Source organism: Salvelinus alpinus, chromosome 12 (genome assembly GCF_045679555.1).
Source record: "Salvelinus alpinus chromosome 12, SLU_Salpinus.1, whole genome shotgun sequence".
NCBI classification, from domain to species: domain Eukaryota; kingdom Metazoa; phylum Chordata; class Actinopteri; order Salmoniformes; family Salmonidae; genus Salvelinus; species Salvelinus alpinus.
Genome location: NC_092097.1, coordinates 45,702,593 through 45,714,952, shown reverse-complemented (window position 1 = coordinate 45,714,952; position 12,360 = coordinate 45,702,593). Strand labels below are relative to the sequence as shown.

At 43.0% G+C, this 12,360-nt stretch overlaps 1 protein-coding gene across 1 annotated transcript; it reads right to left on the bottom strand.

Moving 5' to 3' along the window:
- Positions 1-1,107: 1,107 nt before the first annotated feature.
- Positions 1,108-11,205, bottom strand: LOC139536230 (keratin, type I cytoskeletal 18-like). The gene is made up of 7 exons (XM_071336559.1): positions 10,506-11,205; positions 8,843-8,925; positions 4,213-4,369; positions 3,318-3,482; positions 2,760-2,885; positions 2,169-2,389; positions 1,108-1,282 (listed from the first exon to the last, which is right to left on the bottom strand). Exons 1-7 carry the CDS (start codon positions 10,986-10,988, stop codon positions 1,249-1,251), a joined length of 1,269 nt encoding a protein of 422 aa, XP_071192660.1. The 5' UTR covers positions 10,989-11,205; the 3' UTR covers positions 1,108-1,248.
- Positions 11,206-12,360: the final 1,155 nt, after the last annotated feature.

Here is a 12,360-nt window from a genome sequence, read left to right as displayed (position 1 = left end):
CATAAACTATGTATTGCACTATGGTCTTTCTTATTTATTGCCTATTATAAACTGGGTGGTTCGAGCTCTGACTGCTGATTGGCTGACAGCCGTGATATATCGGCCCTTATACCACTGTTGTGACAAAACAACGTATTTTTACTGCTCTAATTACATTGGCAACCAGTTTATAATAGCAATAATGTAGTGTAACTGAGTAGCCTACCTAAATTCAATAAGAGCACAAGCATCAATTTCTTCCTAAAGCATTCTTCTCTATAGCCTATTCACAATAAGTTATAATTAATTATTTTATTGTATGTGCTGTGATTTAATTAAAGACTTTATGAATGTTTAATTGCTAATTGTTTACCTCACCTGTTGGTTTAAATGTTGACTATATTGTTATACACATATGATAAATATTCATCAATTTCTTCTCTCATTATTAAGCCACACCATCCTTGGTTTTAGGGTGATATGCTTTTGCAATATCCTATAAGCTTTTGTTCATGGGTTTGGGGATGTGTGCCTCTTTCTGTACATTGAGGTAATTTCAGGACAATATTTCTGTCAGTTTAATCATTTTTATCTTCTTCTGTTACTAACCCTACACTATGTCATGCATCATGTGTGATGATGGCTTTTAGTTATTTGTAACTTTTCTTGTATTTATTCTATTGCTACACAAGGGGTGTTTGTGAGTTTGGGACTTTTTGATTGCCCGTGCTTCGTACTATAAAAAAATAAATCATATTTTAAAAAGGGAATTACAGTTTTCTATCCATCACATAAAGAAGATACATTTTAAGCTTTCCTAAAATCTTGCAAATGGCTCGGTTCAATGGGCTCGGTTCAATAGGCTCAGTTCAATAGGCTCAGTTTAATGGGGTGGCAGGTAGCCTAGTGGTTGGACTAGAGTGTTGGACTAGTAACTGAAAGGTTGCAAGATCAAATCCCCGAGCTGACAAGGTAAAAATCTGTTGTTCTTCCCCTGAACAAGGCAGTTAACCCAGTGTTCCTAGGCCGTCATTGAAAATAAGAATTTGTTCTTATTAACTGACTTGCCTGGTAAAATAAAAAATGGGCTCGGTGCAGTGTTTAGGTATAAATATGAGAAACAACACGTTAAATGATAAACCATTGCATCAAGGTTTTATTTTTATGACATGGTTATGCCCATTTGATGGGTTTGACTCCTCCGTGTCTGTGGGTATCTCTCTCCATGAAGTTGACAGTTGGTCATCACTTTTGTCCCGCCTCATTCCTTTAGGGTTTCAGTTCATCCATAGCGTCTTGGAGCCTGGAATAGAAAAAATAGGTATTAAAAAACAGGACATTCATTCATTAACAGGACAAACAATCATGCTATACCTGGTTTATACTGTAGATGGCGTCAAACTACCTCATCCACTCACATTAGTAAGATGGCTCCGACAGATATGGCAGCTCTGCTTCAAGCTCTGCAGCAAGGCCTACTTGCTGCAGATGTGTCCAAAATCATTTTGTGTTTCTGCCATTTGACTTTGTCACAACTTCCAAGAATTTGACTCATGGTAAATGTCACCCCCACCTCACGATCTCATTATATCCTGTTTCAACTCCATAGATTTGATTTGATCCACGCACCATGGCGTATTGTGGTAGTTGAGCTTGAAGCATAGCTGTGATTGAATCAAGAATTTGATCCTCAACTATTTGTTCTTATTCTTGCGTGATAACTGATTAAAAATAAAACATGTATTTAATCTCAATCATCTCAACCCATCTCGGAGCTAAGGGTGCATCTCAATAGTATAAAGTTGCTTCCTCTCGTTCTCGCCTTCTTTCCTTCACTGATGTCAACGAACTGGATTGCGAAAAGTCTGCCTAACATCCACCTATCCATGTGTCTGTAAATCAGTGCACATGAAGAAAACAAATCAAGATGAGAGGAAGCCAGTTTAGACTATTAAGATGCACCCCAATAGTCAGTCAATGGCCCAATCCCAAATCAACCTTCAGGCTCTATGTCACATGCACTTGTGGAGATCTGAGAAGATTTGATTGAAATAACCAATATGATGAAACTTCCACCTGGCCTATCAAGGTGGAAGGTGGAGCTATGAACATAATGCTTATACCTATCTAATTGGTCTATGGGTCGATTTAGGATTGAACCAATCTCCCTCATCCCCTCGTCCACTCACTTGAAGTCCCCTCCGTCGAGCAGGCTCCTGTAGGTGGCGATCTCGGCCTCCAGCTTCATCTTCATGTTGAGCAGGGCCTCATACTCCTGGCCCTGATGCTGGATGTTACCCCGCAGGTTGGTCAGCTCGCCCTCCAGACGGATGAGGATGGCATTGTACTTCTCCACCTCCATGTTGGAACGCATCTCCAAGTTATGCAAGGTGTCCTCTAAGGAGGATTTCTGTTTGAAATAAGAGGAGAATTTTGGGAATGTTGTTGAATGACATTGGGATTATTAGAATGTTGGAATTTGGAGATATGGAAGGTATGGCTAAGGTATGGTGAGCGGAGCTATAGGAGGACAGGCTCATTGTATTGACTGGAACGGAATACACTGAATGGAGTCAAATGTGTTTTCCATATGTTTGATACCATTCCATTAATTCCATTCCAGCCCTTACAATGAGCACATCCACCCATAGCTCCTCCCACCAGCCTCCTCTGTTGGACATAGAGGACATACTGGGGTTACTATCAGTTCCATTTCTGCTCTGTGGAATATAGGAATTTAACTGAAATATGTTATCATCATATTGAAAGAATGTCCTTACCAAGCTCTGTTGGGACGCCAGCTCAATCTCGAGGGTCTGTAGCTGTCTATGTAGGTCACTCATCTCAACCTGGGCCCCCTGCAGGGCCTCTGTGTTCTGTGATACCTGCACCTGCACGTCTGAGATCTATACCACAGCACAAAGGGAGAGAGATGAGAGGGAGAGAAGCTGAGTCAACTTGAGAGGTGAATTCATGTTTTGTAGTTCAGGCTTTTGTTGTGTGACTAGACTACCCAGATATGATACTGGTTTTTATTGGAAAGCTACACTTTTTGCAAATACACATTTTTATATTGGCCTGTGGGTGTGAGGTAGTCCATTTCAATTCCAAATGCGGATCAAAAACGGAGTATTATAGGCTTTATTTTTATTAACTTATTTTATTTTATTAAACCTTTATTTAAATAGGCAAGTCATTTAAGAACAAATTCTTATTTATTCTTACCCCAGCCAAACCCGGACTTTATGTGGTGTGTAATGTTAGTATGTATGAAGTAATGATAAGAACATATCCATCCTTCTTTCCTTCTGAACAATGTAAAGATAGGATGGGCAAACCTGGTTTTCGTGCCACACTTTGAGGTCCTCTGCGTTCTTCAGAGCCATCTTCTCGTACTTGGCCCTCATCTCCTCCATGACCAGTGACATGTCCTGACCCTTGGGGGCGTCCACGTCCACCTGCACCCCCGACTGAGTGATCTGGTTCCTCATCTCCATCACTTCCTGTTGGAGAGAGGGAAGAAGGGAAGGGGGAGAGAGAGAGAGACAGAGACATGAGAAATAGTAAGGCATTCCAAAATTTACCAACTGTGAAATGTGAAAAGTTCATAGCTAGTGATTAGGTTAGTCTGATTTTGTTATCACGTTATCATCATTCTTCCTGGATTATATCATTCTTAAATCTAGTCTGGAAATGTTCTATTTCATGCAAATCTTCTATTGTTTGACATGGACATTCAATCTCAATCAGGAGAGAACAACTGCCGCGTCTCATTGAAGCCATGAAGTTAAAGGCCGACCAAGGTACTGCAGGCTGTTGTTTTCGGGAAAATAGCAATCTTCGTTGGCAATATTCATGTAAAAAAAAAAAAATTCAGAAGACGGTCATGGTGCCAATATTTTCTTCTATCACACCAAATGTATGTCCTTGAACCAACTATTTTAAAATCGCACACAGAAGAAGTTATAAGGATAATCAAGTTGCTACCGGCAGCCTGCAGTACCCCAGTCGGCCTTCAATTTGAGATAATCAATGAGAGGGGGCAGCACTGAGCTAGCATGCAATGTCGCTACCTGGAGTAGCTCAAATTGAGCATGTTATGTCTTGAGAATCCCCCCCATGAGACGCTTCCAATAATAATATTAGTCTTCAATCTATTCAAATACAATAAAAATATGAATTTTAAAATAATATAATTTGATGTGGATATTCAATATTAATACTATAGCTCACATTGTCATGGTTCTTCCTGAGGAAGATGAGCTCCTCCTTCACGGCCTCGATCTCACTCTCCGCGTTCATCCTGCCCATGTTGGTGTCATCGATGACCTTCTTCAACCCGGCAATGTCCGCCTCCACTGACTGGCGAATGCCATTCTCAGATTCAAACCTTTGGGCATAGGGAGACTGTCACTACACTCCTTGTTGACATGAAATACTTGGAAATTGTGACCTTGGGACTATAAGGTTTTATCTGAGAAAAGCATTGTTCTGAGATATTAAGCAACAACGTTTTCACATCCCAGATCTCTGAACTGTTTTGTAGTGAATTCTTCTTTCATAACCCTCACCTTAAAGGTACCTAAAGTGCAGAGTATAAAAATCCTTAGACATTTCTAAATCATTTTTTTAGGGGGGTGCAATAGCAGATATAACCTTGTGGCTCTGAAATCTCAATCTGGATTCAGCCATAAGCCTCTATCTGACACTTCTGAATTTGACATGTTCAGTTAAAAAAAAAAAAGTGTAGCTATTTGAATATATAAATGATAGAATAATACAAAGATAGCATGGGTGAAATTGCCACTGGGATGGGAGAACAGGACCCGGCTTCCCGATAGCGATGGAACTTAGACTTACGTGTGTTTTAATGATGCATCTTTCTTACAATGGCCAAAGGTGTAATATGCGTTTCCCAAAACACCACACAGAGACAATGGCCGCTAAGTGAGTCGTTAGAGCATGTGTCGATACTGGTAGGATCAAAAGAAAGGGAGCACTGCTCTCGGATCAGCTTTCTCCATTCAAATCTTACCGTAGCATTAGAATTCTTTCACAATACTGATGGCGGATCAGGTCCTAGAGAGATATTACCACATACGGCTGCAAATATTGAGGCGTGTCATTCTAATGCTTACCCATTAAAAATTCACAAAATCACAGATTTGGCACATCATTGTGCACACTTAGCTGTTCTACGAGAGGTCTGAGGCAGGCGTAAGATTACGAGCGTTTTCAAGTGCAACGTTAATTTCAACAGCTCAGAGATTTAACAATGTTCCTACGAAGGTTCTAACCATGGCCGGCCCGCTCATTAGGCAGGATAAGGTGGCCGCCTATGGCGGCAGATTGACGAGGGCAGCATTTTCTGAGCTAAATTGAGCAAGACGCACCACCAATAACACAAAAACCTCACATGCTTCTGCCGAAAAACATTGACAATTTCTATCAACCGGTGGCATTTGGTCTTCTTAGGTGAGCCTGATGCTACCCTGTGATAAGCAGTGCCCACTTTGTCCATTCCCAGCGCGCCTCTCCAGGGTGCTGTTGGAGAAACGCATCACAGCAGGCGCAACACCAATGTTCTGTCAAAAAAATCATCCAACGTAAATCATGTAGCAGATTTCTAGCATATGGTAGAAAGAGTATGTGGTCTTTTCTGTAGCCTACAGGCTGGAGATAAAATGTATGACGATGTAATGAGACGGACACTTTTTACATCCTGCAGGTTTCTCTCATCAAGTAACCTAACCTAAACGGCACCCAATCAAATAAAAATGCGCTGTCATGTTAACAAACAACACATCCTAAAAACAGGATAGGTAAAAGTAAAATGGACAATGTGGAATTGACAATCACAACTTCTGTGCTGGTGTTTCACCTCATTGTCATGATCAGTGGTTTCAAGTTTGTATCCGTACATTTTTGATAAGTTGATCATAGCGAAAAATTAAATAGTTCTGCATTTCCAACTGGGTAAACACATTACAAATAGGCTTACGATAACTCCTGATAGAGTTGGGTAGCTGATATTCAGAGCTTAAATAGCCAAATTAATTAGTCACAGGAATCAGGACTAATAAAGCCAATGCAACGGCCTGTTTTACAAATGGTGGGCCTACCACATGGATGCGCATTCATACAATTCCATTGCTGGCCGACATGGTAGGCTACACCCCAGTAAGCACGGTCAGTCGTCGTCTTTTTTTGGTGTTTTACAAATGGTAGGCTTACCACATAGAAGGGCATTCATACAATTACATTTCAGGCAACACTGTAGGCACCTCAGTATGCACGGAACGACGCTGACGCTTTTGAACGTCTTGTTTTGGTGCAGTCCAGACCGGCCTTGATTTCTACATCCACGGAAATTCAATAGATTGGACATGATTTGGAAAGGCACACACCTGTCTATATAAGGTCCCACAGCTGATAGTGCATGTCAGGGCAAAAACCAAGCCATGAGGTTGAAGCAATTGTCCGTAGAGCTCTGAGACAGGATTGTGTCGAGGCACAGATCTGGGGAATGATACTAAAACATTTCTGCAGCATTGAAGGTCCCATAAACACAGTGGCCTCCATAATTCTTAAATAGAAGGTTGGAACCACCAAGACTCTTCCTAGAGCCGGCCACATGGCCAAACTGAGCAATCAGGGGAGAAGGGCCTTGGTCAGGGAGGTGACCAACAACCTGATGGTCACTCTGACAGAGCTCCAGAGTTCGTCTGTGGAGATGGGAGAACCTTCCAGAAGAACAACCATCTCTGCAGCACTCCACCAATCAGGCCTTTATGGTAGAGTGGCCAGACGGAAGCCATTCTTCAGTAAAAAGCACATGTCAGTCTGCTTAGAGTTTGCCAAAGGCACCTAAATGACTATCAGACCATGAGAAACAAGATTCTCTGGTCTGATGAAACCAAGATTGAACTCTTTGGCCTGAATGCCAAGCGTCAAATCTGGAGGAAACCTGGCACCATCCCTACGGTGAATCATGGTGGTGGCAGCATCATGCTGTGGGGATATTTTTCAGCAGCAGGGACTGGGAGACTAGTCAGGATCGAGGCAAAGATGTAAAAGTACAGAGATCCTTCATGAAAATCTGCTCCAGAGTGCTTAGGACCTCAGACTGGGGGCGAATGTTTACTTTCCAACACGACAGCGACCCTAAGCACACAGCCAAGTCAACGCAGGAGTGGCTTTGGGACATGTCTCTGAATGTCCTTGTGTGGCCCAGCCAGAGCCCGGACTTGAACCCGATCTAACATCTCTGGAGAAACCTGAAAATGTGCAGCGACGCTCCCCATCCAACCTGACAGAGCTTGAGAGGATCTGCAGAGAAGAATGGGAGAAACTCCCCAAATACCGGTGTGCCAAGCTTGTAGTGTCATACCCAAGAAGTCGTCTACTGTTCGTCCGTTCCCCCAATATCTACACTACAATTTCGCCCTTGCAAGATAGTCAGAACACATCATAATATACATTAAGAAATGTATTATGATCAACAGACAAATTACTGTCATCACTGAACAATGATGCGACAACATCATTTACTTTAAGATTTTTGATGCATGCCATTATTGCTGGCTAAACTAGCCTGGACCGTACTTAGACCGTACTTAGGCTTGTGATTGGATTGCAGATAAAACCTTATAGCGCCAAGTTCAAATGGGTTTATGCAGATATACGTTTCTAGTTTTCCATTTTTTTTCTCATTTAAAATGTACAGTAGTTTATTTAATTTAAATATTTGACTTCACAATCATCTGAAGAACCTTCTGAAGATCATTTATGTGACTATCTCATTTTTGACAAAAATATCAGATTGAACCTTATAGCCCCAAGGTCTCGAAATGATGGGGTGAAGGCACAAAATGGCTGCCGTGTTTCAGTTGACTATGAAAGGGAAAATGGATATCTAGTCAGTTGCTCAACCAAAATGTGTTGACTCAGACACTATCTGAAGTCAATTTTGATTCTCTCCCTACTTTTGATTATTATTAGAATTTGGGGAGGGAGGCCTCTCGAGTGGTGCAGTGGTCTAAGGCACTGCATCGCAGTGCTAGCTGTGCCACTAGAGATTCTGGATTCGAGTCCAGGCTCTGTCGCAGCCGGCCGTGACCGGGAGACCAATGGGGTGGCGCACAATTGGCCCAGCGTCGTCCGGGTTAGGGGAGGGTTTGGCTTGTAGGGATGTCCTTGTCCCATTGCGCACTAGCGACTCCTGTGGTGGGATGGGCGCAGTGCACGCTGACACGGTTGCCAGGTGTATGGTGTTTCCTCCAACACATTGTTATGGCTGGGTTCCGGGTTAAGTGGGCATTTGGTCAAGAAGCAGCGCGGCTTGGTTCGGTTGTGTTTCGGAGGACGCGTGACTCTCGACCTTTGCCTCTCCAGAGTCTGTACGGGAGTTGCAGCACTGAGACAAGACTGTAATTGCAATTGGATACCACGAAATTGGGGAGAAAAAGGGGTAAAAATATAAAAATAGAATTTTGGGAGGGAAAGTTTAAACGCACATCAGACATTTACATGCAGATGCCAATATGACAGATTCATTATGAGAGATTAGATAAGACTGCATACCGGTACAGGCACTAGACTTCCTCCCTCATGGGTCTGGCATATCTCAAACTCTTGAGAGTTCTTCCTTGAACTGAATGGCTGATACACTACCTAATTGTGTATAGTGGGTTTAAACCAATTGAATTTGTGAGAAGCACATGTACAGTATGAAATTAAACAGATAAATAGATTTTTTTGACAGAGGGACGATCTACAAAATCGCAAATGAACCCTTGTATTGTATACAAATTCATGGATCAACCAGTGTGCAGAAAGATGTCATTTACAGTGGTAAACTCACTTTACTTTGAAGTCATCTGCAGCTAAGCGGGCATTATCAATTTGGAGCACCAGGCTAGCATTGTCCGCTGTCGCATCAAAGACCTATTGGAGAAAAAGATTGTTAATGCTAATGAATACATGACAATAACAGACTAAATCTTTTGGAGGACAAGTTTGCAGGTGACATGAGCATTATGATGCTTTATTTAACTTAACTTTTGAATCCATGTCAGTTATAGAGGAAAGCTGTAGGCCTGTATGTTTTCCCCCACTTACTTCTTAATTCTAACTATAATTGTGTGCGTCATACACAGATGAGCTGGCAATAAAAAAGAAGAACTAAAACATTCCATCACGGGATCTGCTGCTCATCACCACCATTTTAAATCTAAGACTCTCAGGGGAGTGATATTGAAACTGCAGGTTGAGTGAATCACAAATGAATCTATGGTTACCGTCACATGTCTCTAAGAAAAAAGAGGAACCACAAACGGAAGAACAGGAAAATTAGTTCTCGCTCTAGGGCTGAATCTGTTCTCAATTTTCATTGTTTAAAGAAAAAGGCGGGGCTTCCTGTCCCCCACAAAACCATAAAGAGAGCCCCCCCCCCGCCCCCCCACCCCAAAATCTGTGTGTTTCTAACCATGGCATTCTGGTGTGAATCACACAAAAAAGGAAACTCTTGTCCCTTTATGTGTCCGGCAAGTGGAACAAGGCTAACATTCATCATAAGAGTGCCATCATAAGCTATAGAGGGCCTCTGAATTCTTTTGGACAAAAGTCTGTTTTTGCCAGGAATTCATGAGATCTTGTTGGAATTCTTACATAGATCTTTGACTGTGCTGTGAGTAGTTTACAGAGACTTTGACTGTGCTGTGTGGAGCTATAATGGTTATACAACCAGCACACCCACCATGTGTTTCAAATCTCACAGGGGATTCTTTTTGTGTGTTGTCACACCACATCTGGTTCACATTGCTGGTCCCTCCCACACCACACTACGCCCCAGAGTAACCCAGGAGAGTGACCCGGCGGGTTGGAAACCATCTTGGAACATTGTTTATGGGTTTTGGTCAGTTTTTTGATGATGATTCACTGCTTCCACCAAAGGATTCATTTGAGGAAGTCTTTGACTAGTTTGAGGAGTGAGGGAACTAGGGAAGGAGGGGGAAGGAAAGGGGATATCTGCCCCACCCTCTATTCAGTTGTTAGGACATTTTATAAGGCAGTTGTTACAAAGCAGGGTTCATCACAGAAATGTTGAAATGAAGGCAGAAAGAGTGAGAAGCAAAGTATAAATCGGTGAATAAATCATTTTCACTACGCTTAAATTCATTCTTGGAGGGACATCTCTCATACCATATGGGTTTTAGTTCACAGAAAAGTTGCAACATTGGTGACATTACATGGATATTTTGATTTATAGGTTAATCAAATAAGGATTATCTATGAACACACTTATCTAAAGCAACAAAAGACAAAAAAAAATTCTCACCTTAACCCTTTTTCTACACACATTATCAACAACCCTCTCTCTCTCCCTGTCACTCTCTCTTTGTCTCTATCACTCTTGTAATGATACTGTATTATTATTTGTTTGAATGTGATACTACTCAAGAGACCCCATATTGTACCTCTCACTATCACTCCCCCCTCTCTCTCTTTCTCATTCACACCCCCACCTTCTTGCGCAGGTCGTCCAGTATAGGGCTGTACTTGCTGTAGTCGCGGGCGTCTGGTCCTCCCTTCTCCAGGGCCTCTCGGATCTTCATCTCCAGCTGTCCGTTGGCCTGCTCCAGGTTCCTCACCGTCTCCAGGTAGTTGGCCAGACGGTCGTTCAGGTTCTGCATGGCCCCCTTCTCGTTTCCCATGACGTGACCACCGCCACCACCTGCCGCCGTCGTCTTGGTCAGACCACCCATGCCCAAACCCATAGCGGCGCCCATGCCACCACCCATGCCCATACCACCGCCGCTCACCTTAAAGGAGGATGTGGAGTAGGAGGAGGAGCTGGCCGGGGCACCGCTGCGGAGGCCCCCGTAGGCTGTGGAGGAAATGCGGGTGCCCTGGCCTCCGGCCCCGCCATAGGTGCTGGCGGCCCGGTAGGAGGACACGGGCGCGGAGCGTTGGAAAGAGGTGTGGCTGCTGGACGGTCTGTAACTCATGACTGCTGATGGAGGAGTTAAAAAGAATGGAGAAGAAAGAGAGAGCGAGAGGAGACTGAGCTGAGATACAGAGAGAGTGACGCGGGTAGAATGAACCGGAGAACTAATACTCCCCCTACACAACTATCCTCTCTCTCTCTTTCGCAGGCCGGCCTCCAAGACCCTGCCTACATCCACACCCCCATCCTCTCTTTCCTGCTCTCCTCCCTCTTCTCTCATGCTTTCATTCACTCGGTTCCTTATTTCCCCTATTTTTTGCGTGCATCTAATGAGAAGCATACAGTACCAGTTAAAAGTTTGGACACACCTACTCATTTAAGTTTTTTGTTGTTTTTTAAATCTATTTTCTACATTGTAGAATAATAGTGAATTAATCAAAACTATGAAATAACACATATGGAATCATATAGTAACCAAATGTATTGACATTTTAGATTTTAGATTCTTCAAAGTAGCCACCCTTTGCCTTGATGACAGCTTTGTATTCTCTCAACCAGCTTCATGGGGTAGTCACCTGGAATGTTTGTCCAACAGTCTTGAAGGAGTTCCCACATATGCGGAGCACTTGTTGGCTACTTTTCCTTCAGTCTGTGGTCTAAGTCATCCCAAACCATCTCAATTGGGTTGAGGTCAGGTGATTGTGGAGGCCAGGTCATCTGATGCAGCACTCCATCACTCTCCGTCCTGGTCAAATAACCTTTACACAGCCTGAAGGTGTGTTTTGGGTCATTGTCCTGTTGAAAAAAGTCCCACTAAGTGCACACTAGGTGGGATGGCATATCGCTGCAGAATGCTGTGGTAGCCTTGCTGGTTATGTGTGCCTTGAATTCTAAATAAATCATTGACAGAGTCACAAGCAAAGCACTCCCACACCATCACACCTCCTCCATGCTTCACGGTGGGAACAACGCATGTGGAGATCATCTTTTCAACTACTCTGCGTCTCACAAAGACATGGCGGTTGGATCCAAAAATCTCAAATTTGTACTCATTAGACCAAAGGGCAGATTTCCACCGGTCTAATGTCCATTGCTCGTGTTTCTTGGCCCAAGCAACTCTCTTCTTCTTCTTGGTGTCCTTTAGTAGTGGTTTCCTTGCAGCAATTCAACCATGAAGGCCCTAGATTCATGCAGTCTCCTCTGAACAGTTGATGTTGAGATGTGTCTCACCTCTGTGAGGTGAAATCTGAGGTGCAGTTAATTGCTGATTTCAGAGGCTGGTAACTCTGATGAACTTATCCTCTGCAACAAAGGTAACTCTGGGTCCTCATGAGAGCCAGTTTCATCATAGCACTTGATGGTTTTTGCGACTGCACTGAAGAAACTTTCAAAGTTCTTGAACTGATTGGCTCAAACACATTAAGAAGGAAAGA

Bases quoted from the DNA above. Each gene is read 5' to 3' on its own strand.
- LOC139536230 (XM_071336559.1), bottom strand. From the start codon at position 10,988: ATGAGTTACAGACCGTCCAGCAGCCACACCTCTTTCCAACGCTCCGCG. The intron at 2,886-3,317 runs GTTTGCCCATCC...GCTGTGGTATAG, and splicing joins AAGTGTGGCACGAAAACCAG to ATCTCAGACGTGCAGGTGCA. The intron at 1,283-2,168 runs GTGAGTGGACGA...TTTCTATTCCAG, and splicing joins CTCGACGGAGGGGACTTCAA to GCTCCAAGACGCTATGGATG.